The sequence below is a fragment of the Leptonychotes weddellii genome, chromosome 3 (genome assembly GCF_054177405.1).
Source record: "Leptonychotes weddellii isolate Sample4059 chromosome 3, ASM5417740v2, whole genome shotgun sequence".
Lineage (NCBI taxonomy): Eukaryota > Metazoa > Chordata > Mammalia > Carnivora > Phocidae > Leptonychotes > Leptonychotes weddellii.
The window spans coordinates 24,285,799-24,306,180 of record NC_138371.1 but is presented as its reverse complement, the minus strand read 5'-3'; the positions used below and the strand labels follow the sequence as shown (position 1 = coordinate 24,306,180).

Here is a 20,382-nt window from a genome sequence, read left to right as displayed (position 1 = left end):
GGGGAGAGGCGTAGACTACTAGCACCCTCCATCTCGGTGTCTGTGCCTAATGATGACCCTTCCAATTCCGATGAGGAGTACTATGAGCATCCTTTGTTCCGCTCACAATGGACTACCTCTAGTTTGCTCCCCAGTGTCCCAGTGCAGAGTGCAGAGGCCCACTTAGGCCAGGAGAAAGGTGAACCAAGCATGGTCCCCTTTTGCTCCTCCCCCCAGCCTGCAGGGTTGACCACATGCATCATTCTAAGTGTACCTTCAGCTGTGGGGTGGGAGGAAAAGGAGCCTGTTTTTTCCATATGAAAGTGAAGTCCCTATGTAGTTTATATGTCTAGCCAACTACCTTATCTACAAGAAGCCTTATTTGGGGCATAGGAGTATTTTCTTTTTCTGTATCATTGCTTCTGAAAAGAAAGCCAAAAAAGGGGTGGGAGTGGGGGGAGGGAGCAAAAAAGTTCAGTTAAAGTACGACTCCTTTCTGCTCCCTGTAAATAAATCAGAGGGGGAAGAATACATCCTCTACTCAAACTGAATAAGAGGGCCCTGTATATAATTTTTTTTCCTCCTTGGATATAGACTATTACTAGGACCAGACTTAAATAGAATTAGCCTTCTTTTTAGTGCCATGTCAATACGGTGGCTCCTTAAAAGAGAAAGATCATGAATCTGTATAGGGCAGAACACATGTTACAGAATGAATGTATTTCTCCAAATAATTTAATCATCTACAAAAACTACAGAGGCTCCCCCCAAGTGACTAAATATTGGCTCACATGAGCAGACCTGGGCTAAAGTGAAGGAAATGATCCAAAGCCTTTGTCATTCCACCTTCATAAAGCTAGCAGACCCTAGTGTATAACTGGCCATTATAAGGGCGGTGGGCTGAAATTTATCTCGTTCTAACTAGGTAGTTTTGTAAAGGAAAGCAAAATTAGAGCTAAAACATGTTTTGCGTAGGTGAAGAACTTACTCTCAAATAGGGAAAAATGTGCATGAAGAGTTTATTTCCATACGGGACAGTATTTAATGAAAGGGCAGATAGTTCCAAGGCAATGAGGAAGAAACTCATAGTTTACCAACTACATTCATGATAATAAATTTATTCTAGTGTCCATTGGAAAACAAAGAGCACCAATGGTTCAGACACTCTAATAGAGAAATATAACCCATATGGAGTAAAAGTAAGTTCTAAGAGTGTGAACTTACAACAGTTAAGAAAAATCTGTGAAATTTCGAGCGAGAAACAGGTATAGTGGAAATAGACCTGATTTATACAAAATGAGGAAATGGAAAGCCGAAAGGTTGCGTGGATTTGGAAAACATGTTGATTAAATTGATTAGACTTTACCCAAGAAGGTGACATTAGCAAAGCAGCTATAGTAAAAGTCTCTTATCTGTAATCAAAATCTCTAATTCTGTGACATTATAAAAATGCCTTGATAATAATTTGGAATCTGAATTTTTTAAATGTTGCTTACATAATTAAATAACAAAAATGAAAGTCCCTGAGTGCTAAATGGGAGGAAAGAGATGAAGTAGTTCTCCCCTCCCCCACCCCCTGCCCAGGGGTTTTAATATTTCTCAAAAAAGAAAATTGCTTTCCTTTCCATCTGTAGTCTTTCTCACCGGGCCATTTAAACAATGTTGCATAAGAATTTCATCCGAATCTTTCATTTGTGGAACTATAAAACAGCTTACATTTCCCCTGTAATTTCTCAAGCAATAAAATGGGACTCATTGTACTGGCATTTGAAAGTGCAAATGAGAAGCAAATGAACACAATAAATCATGGCCTTCATAGGTGTGCTTTTTACATTTTAATTGTAAACATTTTTCCATGTGGTATACATCTTTTGGGAAGATATTTTGGCAGTTTGATTGTCGTTCAGTTATCTTGGTGGTTTGGTTTTGAATTGCAGAAACAAGACTTTACAGGTAATGTGCACATTGTCTTATTCAGGATCAAGGGCAACTATACATGAACTACATTATTGGTATTACAAGGGTGTAAGCAATATGGTAACAGTTGTATCCCCAAGGTGGACTTTTCTAAATGCTAAGATTCCATTTTACCTGGACCTTGCTTTTCAAAATAGTTTGCTTACTCCTTGAAATCTTTTACATTCTCCCATATCATATAATGCAAGGAAGGTAAAATAAATTGAGTTAGGAAGTCTTTTGCCTTAAAAATATTGCATAAATTGTATTAAAATGTAATTTAATACTTTAAATACTTGAGACTTTGGCCTTTACATACTAAATAAGATAGTGTTGATGGATTCCGTGATAAAGCTGTTAGGGGAGTTGATGGTTATTATGTTGAGGCCGGGTGTTTTTTATTCCCCAAGATTCTTTACTGAAGTTTGCATGTTTTTAATAAAGTAATCAGAAATTCGTATGTAGGGGCTTACTGCATTGGAGAAAGCAGCCCCTGTCTAGCAAACGTAAAGATTTTTTTAGTCCATCAATGCATCTGTCTTTTCATAACCATCTGTTATCCAAAAGCACCATCTCTTCTTTCCAGCAAGCTCCCTACATGTGTGCAACTTACTGCCATTTCCACTAAGGGGAATAGAGCAATAAGACCCTTTCAGCTCTCAAGTTTTCAAATAAATAGCCTTTTAACGAGACTTTAAAAGGCATCATTATTAGCAGATTATATATATATAATCATTGCCCAAGCAATACATAATGCACGTTGCATTCGAATATTAATCTGCTCATCCAAATGGTAAAATAAGGTTCTGGCGAGGTTGATGTAATGGAGCTGAAAGTGTTCCATGAGTAATATTTCTGCCATTGTGTGTATTCTGTGGTCATGATGTCAACATCTTTTTCATCCCTAAGAAGAAGAAACGCTAGAGGGAACAGTGGCTGAGGAAGAGACACCTGCCACTCTTCCTGGGAAAGAGTGCAGGGCTGCCAAGGCCTCAGACCAACCCCAGGGCCTCAGTGAGGGCCACACGGAGTCTAGTGCGGAGGCCCACATAGCTCCTGAAGAGAGTGCCCCAGCAGGGGCCCTGCAGGAGAAAAGTGTAAAAGAGGTCACCGAGGTGTCTCCAGAAGTAACAGTCCCTTCCTCTGCCAGGGAAGGTGTGTCTTTCCTAGGATTTGCATGTGTTTTGTTGCAAATGATCTCTCCAGCAGCTTACGGACCTGATGCCTTTCCAATGCTATTCCATGGCTTGGTCTTCTCATGATCCCGAGACTGATGTTGTAGGTTTAATGAGCAGAGTGTGGCTTGCACAGTTGCTGTGTGGCAGCTAGGTTTTCCACTGCTGCAGCTGATTCTTGGTTTTACTTTGCCATGATACAATATGCTTTGCAGCCAGGCTGACGATGCTGTGTGAGCTTTTTGTCCGCCCGCCCCGCCCCCCATCTCCAAGTGTTTGCCAGCCACATTGCTAATACATGTATATATTTATTTTTATTTTTGGGACAGCGATTCATATGCTTTTCTTTCAAACCGTAGAGTTGGATTTTGGCACATAGAGGCTTAAATGTAGAATTGTTTTTGTTTGCAACCGCAGTGTGCTATATTTTTTATGCTTCGATGAATACTGGTTTGGTTTCCTTAAAAGTTCCTGCCGATGCTTCTCATATCATTTCCTCTCCATGGCAGCCAACGTCTTTGACCATCACCATATCTCTTGAGTTTTCATTCATCTAACCTCTATTAGAAGTTCATAAAGTATTTCTTTTCTATTGTTACAACAGGACACACAAGTACATAAGGTATTGATGATCCATACACTTGCTCTTCGAGCGATGACTGAATTTTATTATTTTTCCCCAAATCTTTTCCAGATAGTTACATTTGGCCCTAATGACCACAATGAAATACCTGTGACCTTAGAACACAAGTGAGACTCTGAAACCTTTCCGGTTGGTGAACAAACGAAAATAAAGAAAGAGCCATTTAATGTCTGTGAAGACAGTCCCTCACTGTCTGTCATATTCCAGGGAATGAGGTCATTACCAGGGAGAGAAAGATATGATAATAATTGGCTCTTTTTAAAATTTTTATTCACATGACATCCCAGTATTTTTTTTAAGATTTTATTTATTTGACATCCCAGGATTAATAATATAATTCAGATTTTCTTAATATCTGTCCTAAGGTTAACTAACGATTAGGAATTAAAAATTTTGAATTTGTGATAGAAACCACCTTGTCATATCATTTAAAGTTAATAGCAAATATTTATTTATATTCCTGAAATTTAATCTCAGAAGACGCCTTAAAAATTATGTCAGTAACTTCTTAATGTTCAAAAACTTGGTCCTGGCATTTATAAATCAATTAACTTGATTTTAACATAATACTTATTATGAATGAATTGCCCTTCCACCCATGGCCTGCCAGTTCATTTTTAAATGAGAACACAAGTGAAAAAGCTCAGTAGACATTCATCCGTTTTTCATATTTAGCCCTTAATGTATTTTTGTACCCTAATATTACTGACTTATTCAATATTCTTTAATTTATCATTTTTGTCTGCAAAAGGCACATGAAATTTTCTACTACAATACACATTACATGGTATTTAGGAGAGCCCAAACAAAGGAGAAAAGAGTATTCAAAATACACAATTCCTGTATGCATTAATTCGCAACGGGAATCCCTTTCCGCAGTAGTACAAATATATCTCAGTCCTGACATTTTCATATTGATTTTTAAATGGGTAGCATGCTTGCATGTTCCATAGTTTTGTTTTGTTTTCTTACCCTACCATTAATTTGTCATTTCAAAATATAATTTTAAGCTTACTGCCTGAAAGCACTTGCCTATTATTTGTTTAAAAATCAACCCAATTACTTCAGGTTTACTTCCAGCCTTGAAGATGGAGTTCCATGATCAACAGGACTTGACTCCCTCTCCAGCTGAGCCATTAGACAAGAAGGACAAGGAGTCAGAGAAACAAAGCAAGCCTGGTGAAGACCTTAAACATGCTGCCTTAGTTTCTCAGCCTGAGACAACTAAAATTTCCCCTGACAAAAAGGACATGCAAGGCCCAGAGGAAGAAAAAGCACCTCCCACTCTGTTTGGGCATACTCTTGGTGCCGGGCTAGAAGACACGAAACAGAAGATAGAACCAAGCCCCGTGGTGCCTGGTATTGGCCTCTCTGCAGAGCCCCCAGCTCCAAAAGAGCAAAAGGACTGGTTCATCGAAATGCCAACAGAAGCCAAAAAGGTTGAGTGGGGTTTAGCTGCTCCCATCTCGCCTGGCCCTCTAACCCCCATGAAGGGAAAAGATGTCCTTGAGGATATCCCCAAATGGGAGGGGAAACAGTTTGATTCTCCCATGCCCAGTCCCTTTCAGGCTGGCAGCTTCACTCTTCCTTTAGATGTCATGAAGAATGAAATAGTTGTAGAAGCATCACCCTTTGCCCCTGCCCTATTACAACCAGATGACAAAAAATCTCTGGAAGAAACCAGTGGCCCAGCAACTGCCAAAGATAGTTTTAAAGCTGAAGAGCCCCATGAGGATAAACCTGACAAAATGGCAGAAGCACCAGCCCCAGAGGCATTCACCTTACCCAAAGATGCCCACATTCCGACCGTGGAAGAATGTGTCCCAGAGAAAGTTTTGGGAGAGGAGAAAGGGGCAATAAAGCAAGAGAGTGCACAGAAAAAAGAGCAGGAAGTGACACTTACTGAAAAGCAATCTCCACTAAAGCTTGAAGAAAAGACAACCATTTCTGACAAAGAAGCCATGCCAAAAGAGAGTGAGCCCCCGAAACTGACAGATGGAGAAACAGGCATAATTCAGCCCTGCATGGAGCACACCCTCTCAAAAGAAGAGCAGAAAGTCCAAGAGCCTACCACAGAGCCATTAAAACAGGACTCATTCCCTGTCAGTGTGGAACAAGCAGTGACAGACTCAGCTGTGACCTCTAAGACACTGGAGAAAGTCATGACCGAACCAGTGGCAGTAAGTGAAAAGAGTGCAGTCCAGGACCTTTTTGAAGAAAAAGTTGCAGACAAAGATATTAAGATGGAAGGGGTTGGGCCTGCAACATCAGCGGAGCTTGACATGCCGTTTTACGAAGATAAGTCAGGAATGTCCAAGTATTTTGAAACATCCGCCTTGAAAGAAGAAGTGACAAAAAGCATCCAGCCAGGCAGTGATTACTATGAACTCAGTGACACCAGAGAAAGTGTCCAAGAGTCTTTTGATACCCTATCTCCCGTGTGTAAAAATGGAGACAAGGGACTTGAGGCGGGTAAAGAACCCCAGCCCAGTGCTCCAGCACAAGAAACAGGGTACAGCACTCTTGCACAGAGTTATCCGTCTGATTTACCTGAAGAACCTAGTTCTCCTCAAGAAAGAATGTTTACTATTGACCCAAAAGTGTATGGGGAGAAGCGGGATCTCCACAGTAAGAATAAGGATGACTTGACGCTAAGCAGGAGTTTAGGACTTGGTGGGAGGTCTGCAATAGAACAGCGAAGCATGTCAATCAATTTGCCCATGTCTTGCCTGGATTCCATAGCCCTTGGATTTAACTTTGGTCGGGGACATGATCTCTCTCCTCTGGCTTCTGATATTCTAACCAACACTAGTGGGAGTATGGATGAAGGGGATGATTACCTTCCAGCCACAACACCTGCACTGGAGAAAGCCCCCTCTTTCCCACTAGAAAGCAAAGAGGAAGACCAGACAGAGGGAGGAAAAGCTGCCGGAGAGGAAAGTACTCAAGTCGAGACCTCGTGTGAGTCACCTTTCTTAGCCAAAGATTACTACAAAAATGGTACTGTCATGGCCCCTGACCTGCCGGAAATGCTAGATCTGGCAGGCACAAGGTCAAGATTAGCTTCCGTGGGTGCAGATGCTGAGGTTGCCAGGAGGAAGTCAGTCCCATCAGAGACTGTGGTCGAGGAGAGTAGTACCGGCTTGCCCTCTGTCACCGATGAAAACCACGTCATTGTTAAAACAGACAGTCAGCTTGAGGACCTGGGTTACTGTGTGTTCAATAAATACACAGTCCCACTCCCATCACCCGTTCAAGACAGTGAGAATTTGTCAGGGGAGAGTGGTTCCTTTTATGAAGGCACAGAAGATAAAATGCGAAGAGATCTAGCCACAGACCTGTCCTTGATTGAAGTAAAATTGGCAGCTGCCGGAAGAGTCAAAGATGAGTTCGGTGCTGAGAAAGAAGTACCCCCACATATCTCTGGTGACAAATCGGGACTGGGTAGGGAGTTTGATCAGGAGAGGAAAGCTAATGATAAGCTGGATACTGTTCTGGAAAAGAGTGAAGAACATGTTGATGCAAAAGAACACGCCAAGGCAACAGAAGAGGCCAGTGATGAAGTTGAAACATTTGGCTTAGGAGTAACTTACGAGCACATTCCCACCAAAGAACTGACCGTTTCAAAAGACACATCACCTCCCATGGCCGAGAAAGCTGAGAAAGGTCTTAGTTCAGTGCCAGAAGTAGCTGAGGTCGAACCATCCAAAAAAGCTGAACCAGAACTGGATTTTGTTGCAATGAGAGCTGACCAGGGTCAACTAGATGTGAAAATCAGTGACTTTGGACAGATGGCCGCAGGGCTGGCGGTAGACACTGGAAAGGCAACAGAGCTTAAGCTCGAGGCTACTCAAGATCTCCCCCCCTCATCTGGAGCACCTCAGGAGGAAGACGCGTTTATGAGTGTTGAGGCTGGCCACATGAAAGAAGGCACTAAAGTCAGTGAGACGGAAATCAAGGAGAAGGTGGCCAAGCCTGATTTGGTGCACCAGGAGGCTGTAGACAAGGAAGAGTCCTACGAGTCCAGTGGTGAGCATGAGAGCCTCACCATGGAGTCCTTGAAAGCCGATGAGGGCAAGAAGGAAACATCCCCAGAATCCTCTCTAATTCAAGATGAGATTGCCATCAAATTGTCAGTGGAAATACCTTGTGCACCTGCTGTCTTGGAGGCTGATTTAGTCCCAGATGAGAGAGCTGATGTCCAGATGGAATTTATTCAGCAGCCGAAAGAAGAAAGCAAAGAAACTCCAGATATCTCTGTCACGCCCTCCGACGTCGCAGAGCCATTGCCTGAAGCCACCAGGGCTGAACCGGCAGAGGCTCAGAGTGAGGAAGAAGAGATAGAAGCCCGGGGAGAATATGATAAACTGCTCTTCCGCTCCGACACCCTTCAGATTACCGACCTGGGCGTCCCAGGTGTCAGGGAGGAATTTGTGGAGACCTGCCCTGGTGAGCACAAAGGAGTGATCGAGTCTGTTGTGACCATCGAGGATGACTTTATCACTGTGGTGCAAACCACAATGGATGAAGGGGAGTCAGGTTCCCACAGCGTGCGTTTTGCAGCCCTGGAGCAGCCTGAGGTGGAGAGGAGATCGTCCCCCCACGCTGAAGAAGAGCTCGAAGTAGAAGAGGCAGCCGAAGCCCAGGCGGAACCCAAGGATGGCTCCCCGGAGGCTCCCGCTTCCCCTGAGAGAGAAGAGGTTGCACTCTCAGAATATAAGACGGAAACCTATGACGATTACAAAGACGAGACCACCATTGATGACTCCATCATGGATGCTGACAGCCTCTGGGTGGACACTCAAGGTGTGCATTATTTTTTTTTTAATTTTCTACTTCCAAATAAAATCCAATAACCTAATGGATTTCTTTTTCATTTTAAACTTGGTTAAATTTCCCTTTATCTCTATTTTGCATTTTGTTAAATATATGAAGGATTTTGTACATTTGTTACTAATGTTTTCATTGTTGTTGTTGTTGTCATGGTTTGCTTTGATCCGCAGATGATGATAGGAGCATCATGACAGAACAGTTAGAAACTATTCCTAAAGAGGAGAAAGCTGAAAAGGAAGCTCGGAGACCATCTCTTGAGAAACATAGAAAAGAAAAGCCTTTTAAAACCGGGAGAGGCAGAATTTCCACTCCTGAAAGAAAAATAGCTAAAAAGGAACCTAGCACAGTCTCCAGAGATGAAGTGAGAAGGAAAAAAGGTTCATTTCACAGTAACTTCTTTAAAAATGTTTTTGAATTCATTATTACTCTTTCGTAGAAGAAACTTCCTAACAGTGGTAACTAATTATTTATGAAATTTCGTTCTGTTTTGCTCCAACTGTTTATTTTCTCCTGATGGTATGCTTTTTTGTGTTTTCTTTATTCGTAGCAGTTTATAAGAAGGCTGAACTTGCTAAAAAAACAGAAGTTCAGGCCCACTCTCCCTCCAGGAAATTCATTTTAAAACCTGCTATCAAATATACTAGACCAACTCATCTCTCCTGTGTTAAGCGGAAAACCACAGGTGACTCTTCAGTTCTGCAATGTGGCTGGCAAACATAGACATGTCTTTTTTTTTTATCTCATTCCTGTAGCGGCTTCTTCATTTTGTTTTTCTTCCGAGAATCTTAGCAGTCATGAACAATTTCGCTATTAAGTGTCTTGTATCATTATTCTTTTTTTGTTTCCCCTCCCTGCAGAAGAGGTCATGACCATCTGTTTCTTTGTCATGCTCAGACTTAGCAGTGATTTTATCTTGGCATTGTGTAGTGTCACGTTCTGGGGATTCCTCTTTTCATTCTGTGTGTTTGGTTAGACAATGACGATGAATATAACCGTGGTATGCATTCTCATGATTTTGCTTATCTCTCTCATGCTTAAACCCATACTATATTTGTCCTATTTTCCACGTGGTTACTGCCACATCTGTTACTGATGTTAATGAATTTGCCAAGAATGGGTAGTGATTTCAAGATTGAAAATGAAAAGCAGATCTGGGGTAAAATTGTGATTGCAAAATTACTTTGCTTCAGATGAAAGAAAAAAAAAAGGAAAGGAAATTGCCTGCTCATCCCATCAGATTTTATTCCTCGTATCCAAAATTAGCAAGGCTTTCAATTCACTGTACTACATCTCTTCACTGACACTTTGTCACTGGGATTTTCTTAAATGTGTTGGATTCAAACTGCTAATTTTTCTATGTAATTTAGAATTCAGAATTCCCGGATAAAACGCCTTCATTTCTTATAACTTAGGTGTATTCCTATGTTGCTACCTTCTTATTTTTCGGTCTTCTTCAAATATACTTGTTTTTAACTCCTTAAAAAAGCAGTGAAATGAAGGAGCAAAACTTATTACAAATCACAATAAAAGCTCATACAAATATCTATAATGCAAACTCTATTCATGTTAAATGTATAATTATCTTAGGATAATCTTAATTTGCAATACATTTTATTTTAGCATTTATTAGTTAGCACACTTGTAGGCTACAAAATTAGGTATCAGATTGCTAAGTCAGAAAGGAATATTTACCTTTACATTGTATACTAGAAGTGCCTTTAGATAGGGGTAAAAAAAAAGGTGCCTTTATATAAACCTTCTGATGGCTTTAATGATTAAGAGCAGCATTAACCTTTGTAAGAAAAAGAAAATCAAGGTTATTGATGGTTTTATGATAGTCAATAAAATTCTAAGTATTTTGTATCTGTGTTCTTCATATGGGAATCATCTCATGAGCTTTTCTCCAAGAACTAATCTTTAAGGCAGTATTTGAAACTGGAAGGCTCATAAATTATATAGAAACCTTGATGATAAAAGTTCAGGCTGAAGCATGTTTCTCAGTTAGAAATTAATATGACATCTCCAACTCTTATATCACATCTTAATTCATTTGCATTAAACTCGGAATTTTACTTCTAGTTAGAAAAATGTGTGGACAGGCAGACTCTCTTGGTTTGGGCATAAAAATCCTATATCATGTATAAGAGGATGAAAAATATATCAGGATTATGGAATTTTGAGGAAACATCAAATGGTTTGGTGAAGTGCCTGACATGTCATTGGTATTCAATTTGCCACACTGATAGTGAATTGCCTTTTCAACTCATTCATTAAAGAAAATTTAAGATCTTTGGACTAATTAAGATCTTCCCTTAATCTGTTCAAATATTAAGATACTCAAGCAGAAAGCATATATCAAACATGGATGTCATTGGCTTGAAGCAAACTCTATGTCACAGAAATTTAAGAAATATTACAGAAATATTAGAAAAGCATCATTTGCACTGCTTCTTTTTAAAAAAATCATTCCATAATCTGTGAATAATCTTACTAGCCAGTCCTAAGTAGCATATGGCATTCTGTAGACAGTTATACTTGTGTTAGAGCTGCATGCGACATAAGAAACCTTTTTGAAACTGATTCAGAGTGCCTATAAGCAGAAGCTTTCTCCCCCCGCCCCTCGCGTTTTCTCTCTTCTGAAAGAAAATTAAGGAGGAGGTAACTCCGCAAGCTTGTGCCTTTCATTTTCTAAGCACAATTTTTAAATAGGGATGGTTTTCCCAAAACACAAAGGATTGTTTTCAATCATAAGAGATATTCAAGTCAAGTCAGGTAAGTCATCAACAGAAAATGTGCTGGAGATAGTGGAGTTTAAAACTGAAGCCAGAGGTACAAAACAGCAACAAGAAAAACAACAGTAACAGATGTGGTAATAATTTCATACAGGAAGTGCATGTGTAGAACATGTTCTGTATTACTGAACTTAAAATTCCTCTCGTGTTTTCTTTCTTTGACAAGCTATTTTTCTTCTCATGTGGTGCATTTCATGTCAAACAAGTGTGTCATTCCTTTTGTTAAATGAAGGGGTGCAGAGGGAAAGGGGTTGGCTGATTATGATAGTTTGGAATATGAAATTTAGAAATATCTGTATGTATGCCATTGGCTACAAAAAGAGGGCTTGGGAATCTCCCTGAACACTCTTTAATGTCGTGCCAACCCTAGAAACCAATCACTTCCCCCTTTTCTTAAATTCTACAGCATTGGATGGTTGTTCTGTGACTTTCATGCTAAAGGATCTATGCTCGTGGAGTAACAGTATTTAAAGGTACCTTGGTAACAAATAGGAAATTATTTGGTGTGCTTACCTATGCTTTGGTAAACACTGGTTATGTTAATTAGCACACACTATAGTGGGAGCCACATGCTAGAATGTTCTTACTCAGGTTTCTTCAGTTACTGAATTCGAATCTCAAAATAAGCCAAGTTTTGCTTTGCATTCGTCTGTTGACACAATTGAGTGTCGAAAAGATATTGAAAAATGCATTTGTGTGGTTGTTAAGCCACTAAGTTTGGGGTTGTTTGTATCTTCTTTTTTTGACAGCAACAGGTGGTGAATCAACTCAGGCTTCCAGTGTATTTAAACAGGCAAAGGACAAAGTCTCTGTGAGTAAAATAATTTTTTCCTTGCTCTTCACTTGAAGTTCCTTTTGGTATTGGTGGCAACGTCTCAATAACTTTAGATACAAGTTAGACTTCAGATGTTTACTCTTAAATGTCATTTTAAATTATTCACTCACCCAGAATGATTCTTGGTAGCATTCGGGCATGTCTCAATGTCTTCTGGAATGACATGTGATAGCAGTTGGTGAGGGCAGAGCTGGGATGAAGGCTGCCTTTTTTCTTTTTAGTAAAATGGAAACAAACAGCACGATAATCTGGCAAAAATAGGGGAGCTCAATTTATTTACTTTTCATAGAATCGAGATAAATCATTATAATCAACATTAAACTGTGTTTGATAATACATTTCATTATTGTTACTACAAAATAAGAATATGAGAAAATTAAACAATGTGGGTGAGCAAATAGAAGTAAAAATGTATCATAATCCCTTTACCTAAAGAAAACTACAGTTACCATTTTGATGTAAAATCTTTATTTTTTTCTACTCAATTATAGCTGTAATAACTTAAATGGAAACACTGCATCAGTGTTTTAATTAAACAGTAAACAGATTTCCTGTCATTAAACATTCTTGTACATCACTTTAATGACTACACTGCATTCTGTTTTATTTATTTATAGTGATATACTTGATCAATTCCCTATCATTTGACTTTTAAACTATTTTTATTGCCATATTAACAATATTACTGTAGAAATCTTTTTGGCTTAATCTCTGGATGCATCCATATGCTTTTCCTTAGGATAATTTCCTAATAGTGAAACTACTGTTTTAAGAAGAAAGTCCACATTTAAAGTTTTTGCTACACATTGTCAAGTTGTCCTCCAGAAAGCTTCTACTGACTTACATGTCCCCCCAGCTGTATATAAGAGTACCCATGTTCATTCTTAGTACTAGATATTCCTATGCTTTTTCTATATTTGCCAAGTTATGGAGATAAAATGTTTTAATTTGGTTGCATTAATGATACTTAACTTCTTCATGTATATAAATCATTCATATTTCTTTTTTTAATTTTACTTTTTATTTGATTAACCATTATTTTTTAAGTTTCCAAAAGACCAGAGCCAATGTGAAGTATTTTACTCCTTTCTGACTGAAAGAAAAAAAAATTAAGACTACTAAGAGTGGTGCCTGGCTGGCTCAGTTGGATCAATTCTTGAACTCGGGGTCGTGAGTTTGAGCCCCACATTGGGAATAGAGATTACTTCAAAATAAAATCTGTTAAAAAAAAAAAAGGACTACTAAAAAATGCCTAAAATTACAACAAATAGCTTGAATGATGTTAACTAGTAGTGCATCACAACGTTCTGGGGTTTAGACATCATATAATATGTAAATCACAACTCTTGTTTAGCCTTCTAAAAACTAGTAAGATTTTAATGCAAGCTGGTGCAGCCACTCTGGGAAACAGTATGGAGTTTCCTCGAGAAGTCGAAAATAGAGCTACCCTATGACCCGACAATTGCACTACTGGCTATCTACCCCAAAGATACAAATGTAGTGATCTGAAGGGGCACATGCACCCTGATGTTTATAGCAGCAATGTCCACAATAGCCAAACTATGGAAAGAGCCCAGATGTCCATCGATAGATGAATGGATAAAGAAGATGTGGTGTATATATATACAATGGAATATTATGCAGCCATCAAATAATGAAATCTTGCCATTTGCAACGACGTGGATGGAACTAAAGGGTATTAGACTAAGTGAAATAAGTCAGTCAGAGAAAAACAAATATATGATTTCACTCATATGTGGAATTTAAGAAACAAAACAGAGGAGCATAGGGGAAAGGAAGGAAAAATAAAACAAGACAAAATCAGAGAGGGAGACAAACCATAAGAGACTCTTAAAAATAGGAAATAAACTGAGGGTTGCTGGAGGGGAAAGAGGTGGGGGAATGGGGTAACTGGGTGATAGACATCAAGGAGGGCATGTGGTGTAATGAGCACTAGGTGTTATATAAGACCAATGAATCACTGAACTCTACCTCTGAAACTAATAATATACTATATGTTAATTGAATTTAAATTAAAAAAATAAAAGGATTGAGAAAAATAAATAAAAACTAGTATGATTTTAGACTTCCATTTTTTGTGAAAAATAGAAATTAATTTCCAATGACAGCCAAACTTTTTATATCATTTTGAACCTAAGGGACTTCATGTGAATTTTAAAAATTGATTTTTATATAATGTTTTCAGACATATTCCTGAATTATATGGAAGCAATAGGAATCCATGTATTGCTTTGGTAAATACCAGGCTTGAGAATACTGTAACTTCAAGATTTCTATCTCTTTACCTTTTATTTCTGATGGGGAACCAGTGAGTTGTGGTGGTTAAGGGCAGGGCTATGAAGCAGACCAGGTCCAGGTCTTGAACATTTATTAGCTATATGATCTTTTTCTCCCTATGTCTTAATTTTCCAAAAATAAAGGGAGGGATAAAAATTCCTGTATCCTAAGTTAGTTGTGAAAATTAAATATGGTTAATTATAAAACCATCTAGTGCCTAGAGCATAGTATTTATTCAATAAATGGTGATAGTTGTTGTTGTTATTATTTGAAAGGTAGAAGTCTTTAGGAGCAGATATAGAAAGTAAGTCAGCTTCTCCCCATTAAAAAAAGCATTTTTAAATGGACATTGTTCAGAAAATCTTTTTTTTGAACTTTTAATTTTCTGGCTTTTAATTCCAGTTAGTTAACATACCGTGTAATATTAGGTTCAGGTGTACAATATAGTGATCCTACACTTCTATCCAACACCCAGTGCTCATCATGACAAGGGTACTTCTTAATCCCCATCACCTATTTAACCCATCCCCCCCCCACCTCCCCTCTGGTAAACATCAGTTTGTTCTCTATAGTTAAGTGTCGGCTTCTTGTTTCTCTCTCTCTCTCTCTCCCTCTCCTTTTCTCTCCCTTTTGTTCATTTGTTTTGCTTGTTTGTTTGAAAAATATTTAGGAAATTTTCAAGTCCCTTGGTCTTCAAGTAACTCAGTGTGAATTGGTGTACAACACCAACACTGAGGAAAAAAACCATATACATCTTCTGACACAAAGCTAATGTTTTTTTCCTTATAAATGCCTATCTCACCTTTCTGAAGAAGAGAGATTAGGCCACCAGTCTTTCTAACGTCTTCTCATTTAACAATTTTTTCTCCCCTCATAACCTCATCTTCTCCCTAAAAATTTCCTAAAACCCCAAGACCAACTCTTACTTACCTGTGACTTTCAGTACATCCATCAGAACAATTCTTTCTGATTTTTCAATTGATCTTTGTTGTGAACCTGACCTATAATCATTCATTTCATTTGTTGTGTATTTGTTTTGTTTTGTTTTCGTTTTGAGCCAGTTGTCTCTCTTAATTTGAGGTAATCCAATTATTCCATTTTTCTCTTTCCTGTATCATTTTTGAAATTTGCTATTCTGTGGGTAGCATCAATCAGAAAAGAAGGACTTGGGTCGACCCAGGCACACTGCCCACTCAAGATGCTGGGTCTATAAAACAAGAAGTGATACGTGCAGTCTGTTATTGTGTCTGCCCCGGTTAAAGTGCCTATGGAGCTTAAAACTTGAGATAAAGCTGTCAGTTTCAACTTCCATTTTTGTAACAGCTAAATCATATTAATTATTGAAGACAAAATCTCCTTGGCTTCATCATACCTTTCCTATTTTTAACGAAGTCCCCCATGAGACATGTGGCATGCCGGCATAAGCTTCCTCCAAAAGCCGTACATCCAACCCACTGATTTTCACTTGCCAAGTATCTCTCCGGGGACTATCGACACCAGGAAATTAAGCCCTGTGGTTTAAAGAGATTGTGGGCAATCTCTTTAATGCTAACTTTCATTTTTAGAATTTATAACACATTGGGGCGCCTGGGTGGCTCAGTCGGTTGGGCGACTGCCTTCGGCTCAGGTCATGATCCCGGACTCCCGGGATCGAGTCCCGCATCGGGCTCCCTGCTCGGCAGGGAGTCTGCTTCTCCCTCTGACCCTCCTCCCTCTCACGCTCTCTGTCTCTCATTCTCTCTCGCAAATAAATAAATAAAATCTTTAAAAAAAAAAAAAAGAATTTATAACACATTATACAAATTGTGGTCTACGCATAACAATGGTATTAATTCTATGGTATAACTTGGCCCCCAGTAGGTATTTTACTCATAAAATGAACTAATTTTATATAAAATCTGTAATCTTCTGATGAAGTCAATGTAGATATATGAAAATACATTTTCTCAACTTTAAGAAAGTATTTTCCATTATGAGGACTTAAATATGCCTTGTTCTAAAGTTCTTGAAATGTGATCAAGATATTGATTATAAATACACCTTCAAGGTTCTATTTATTAAAGGAACAATTCCAACTGACTCTCAAGACATTTTCCAAATACGGTATCATTGGGAGACTTATGGATTAACCAGACCTTATATGTAGAACTCATGAAGAATATTTTTATCTATATTGTCATATATGAGTGCTCTTAAGTGAGTTCCAGTTAAAAATGAGTTGCTCAATGAAAATCTCTTGTTCTCACATTAAATATACATTTCTATCATTGATTATAACCATTTATCATGCGGTCTTATTAAAAGTAGGCGTTTAATTTCTTATATGTTTATACATTTTTTTTATTTTCCTTTGACTTCATAGTTTGGTTTATTTTGTGATTTTGTTTGTTTTCTTTCATGGCTAGAATTCTACCTTGTCAAAGATTCCTGCCTTACAGGGTAGCTCAAAGTCCCCAAGATGCAGCTCTGCTTGCCCTAATACGTCTCAAAGGGCTTCATTTTCTGACAGGTTTTCAATACAGCCCACCTCAGCAGGCTCCACAGACCGTTTGCCATACTCAGAATCAGGGAACAAGGTAAGGCAGCAGGTCAACCAGAGGTTCAGAAAAGAATATAATTTCGGAGGTTATAAGACACGATTCAGTAAATATATAAAAAACAAAGACTAAACTCTAAAATATTTGACATGTAAACAATAGACCCTCTTAAACACAAATAAAAGTCTCAATAGTTATTAATAGTTAACCAGTAAAAAAAAAGTCTCTAGGTAGACTGTTCCTTATTAATTTATTACTTATTTATTTGGTATCTTGTAAAATTTCAAATACAAACCAATAAAGTAAAATGTACTATATAAAATATTACACATAATATATATAATAAATATATGTTACTCGTAGTATATAATAATATATAATATTGTATCATCTAAGAATGGCAAATTATATGTAATATAATACACCATTTGGACTCAATCAGACACATCAGGATTTAATACTGCCTCTGCTACCTATCAACTTGGTGATCTTGAAAAAATCACATAAACTGATTCAACCTGTTTCTTTGGCTATAAAATGCAGATAGTATTTTGTGGCAAGAATTAAATCATAAATGGATGTAAAGTACTTAGAATTCTAGTCGCCTAAATGCACAATATATAGTAGTGGTCATTGTTAACTGGTGTGCATGCAATGCCCCTTGGCAACCCTTTCTGATTAATAAGTTATCATGCTCATGAAAATTTTTTTAGTAAAATTATTAATTCACTGGAGATTACTTGAGTAAATTCATTTTACCCATGTTATTATTTAGAACTTGAATTTCATGATCAATTATTAGCACTAACTCCAGAATTATACATTTTTATAAAACTTCTAGGCAAATATGAACTCTTTCTAAGTTTCAAAGTAGAAATGCTTATAAATATATGAAATTCAGTAGTGTGTATTAAAAGAAATTCACCTATCAGCACAGGAGGAAAAATAGAGCAATGTAAATCACTTTGTATAATTGAAGATGCATAAGAACCCAATGTGTTTTTTCCCCAATCAGGATGGAGTAACCAAGAGCCCAGAAAAGCGCTCTTCTCTACCCAGACCCTCCTCTATTCTCCCTCCTCGTCGAGGTGTATCAGGAGACAGAGATGAGAATTCCTTCTCTCTCAACAGTTCCATCTCCTCTTCAGCACGGCGGACTACCAGTAGGTTTATTTTCATTTGGCTTCCTTTTTAATCCTTTAAGTGGCAAAGAGCTTATTATGTGTCTATATTTTACATCTTCCAAGGAAAACATACACTGAAAACAAATTATATTTCCTCTAAGAATCAGAAAATCCAGACTGTTCATGGATTCAAAACAGCTGTGTGAGTTAAAATGATTGTTGTGGAAAATGAGTACCTATAAAGAAATAATTAAGAGAGAAAAGCAATAGTCAGGAATTTTAAAAAATATATATCTGTATAAGCTTAACCCTTCTTAGGAATCCAAGTTCTAAAATCTAACTGGAAAGCCAATTATCAAAACCTAGGATTCTGCTCAATTTGTTAAGAATCTGAATTCCAATGAGGGTGTAAACATAACATGTTTAGTGCAATAGTTTCAGTTTCTTTTGATTGATGACCCATAATGAACTGGTTGGCAGTTATCACAGTTTAAATAAAAAATATAAAAAAGTTCCAATCATTACCCACTCAGGTGTTGTGTTACTACCAAGATTATCTAGTTAAAGCATGGATTCAAATTATTTTCATAAATATGTTTCTATTACAACAAAAATAGCTACTACCATTTATTGAGCACATATAGATGGTAAAATCCTAAGACACATTTTTCACTCAATTTAATTAACAATGCTGCTGGTTAGGTATTAATAACCTCATTGAATCTACTGATGAGAAAAAAGAGGGTAACTTGTCCAATGCTATTAAGATAGAAAGTGGTTGAATTTGGTTTTCAGCCCACTGATAACTTCATGACCTTAATGTCTTCTTTATATTTATTTGGAAGAAATAGTACTAGAAAACTGCTACGTAGAATCACTTGGAGAGTATCATCTCTGTCATTTAAAATCCATTAAAAATGGTGGAAATTGCTACTCTATCACATTATAGTTGATTTTACTCCTTATTTTAAAAATATTTAACAATAATTGACCCACTTCAAATGTCACTATTTTGTATGACACTTAAAGCATATTTTTGCCTGGAATGAAAGTGTTTATTATAGTTAGAGCAGTTGTGACCTACACACCACTTAGTTTCGTGAAATATTAACATTCTTTGAAATATGTGCCAGGAATACTTTAAAAATCACTAAACTCTTTCTTAACAAAAATAAAGTATTCAAATGAACTAGGAAAGAAGGCATTTAAGATACAGTAATCTCTTGAGAAAAGACTTTAACTTTGGAATTGGGCATCATCGATATAGAAGCTGTTCAGATAAATCAAAGGCACCAAGTGCTTCCCAAAAGTACACTTTGAATTATGCTTCTATCTGTGGTTATGGAAGCAAAATGGCACTTCATCCATAAATCCACATCTTCAAACCACTGTGCTCTGCCTTTTAAAGTGCACCTGTATATATATTGTTCTTATTTCTAAACCAATTCTAAAATTGTTTTTATTTCTAAACCAATTCTATTTTGACTTTCTAACTTACATTCATAAGCATAATGCATTTTATTATTTGGTAATGAACATAATTCCTACTCTGATAATCTCAGGACATAGGGTTTATTTTCTCTCCATAAAGCAATAGCTAAAAAACATAAGGACAACTAGAAGAGCAAGCAATATGCCTCCTCCATTCACCCATCATCTCTGTAACTGCACATAGCCATGTCCTGGCACTTTGTACAGCTACTGAGAAAAGCTGAAAGAAACAAAGCTATGCAGTTAGCCCAAGTAGAGAGAAAGGCATTGTCATTGAGGAGTTGACAAGATTAATAAGAACCTACAGCTTAATAAAGTCATTCTTAAATATATATTTTTCATAAATATTTTTTAAATTGTTTTAGTAATTCAGATTTAACTCAATTTCAGAACAAATAGGAAATGCTCACATTTGTCATTTTGATGACAAGAATATAATTTATTACACTAAAAATTGGTTGTATCTATTGAACAGTGGTGTTAGGGCTTAACACTTTTGGTTTTTCTTCATTCTCCAGATATAACACAAAACCTTCATTCCTTAGTTTTCTGAAGTTTAAAGCCATTTTCTACGAGTATAGAAATGACTCTTACTTTAAAAAAAAATGTTATTTCTTTTAGTGAAACTTGTTATGCACATGCAGAATATTGCTTCAGCTTAGTCTCCGTGGAGTAAAAAACACCTCAACACACTGATAAATTCTGAATCCAATTTGTAC

At 37.5% G+C, this 20,382-nt stretch overlaps 1 protein-coding gene across 27 annotated transcripts in view; it reads left to right on the top strand.

The window, feature by feature from the left end:
• MAP2 (microtubule associated protein 2) overlaps positions 1–20,382 on the top strand; it is a 139,942-nt gene that overhangs the window by 93,640 nt on the left and 25,920 nt on the right. For 5 of the 27 annotated variants that reach the window (XM_081813726.1, XM_081813728.1, XM_081813723.1 and 2 more), the window contains 7 exons: positions 2,845–3,090; positions 4,822–8,559; positions 8,757–8,963; positions 9,134–9,268; positions 12,128–12,189; positions 16,917–17,087; positions 18,064–18,211. In XM_081813726.1, coding sequence (XP_081669852.1) covers positions 2,845–3,090; positions 4,822–8,559; positions 8,757–8,963; positions 9,134–9,268; positions 12,128–12,189; positions 16,917–17,087; positions 18,064–18,211 — 4,707 coding nt within the window. The remainder of the gene's footprint in view (positions 1–2,844; positions 3,091–4,821; positions 8,560–8,756; positions 8,964–9,133; positions 9,269–12,127; positions 12,190–16,916; positions 17,088–18,063; positions 18,212–20,382) is intronic. The other 22 variants (XM_081813750.1, XM_081813733.1, XM_081813740.1 and 19 more) reach the window with 17 other exon arrangements.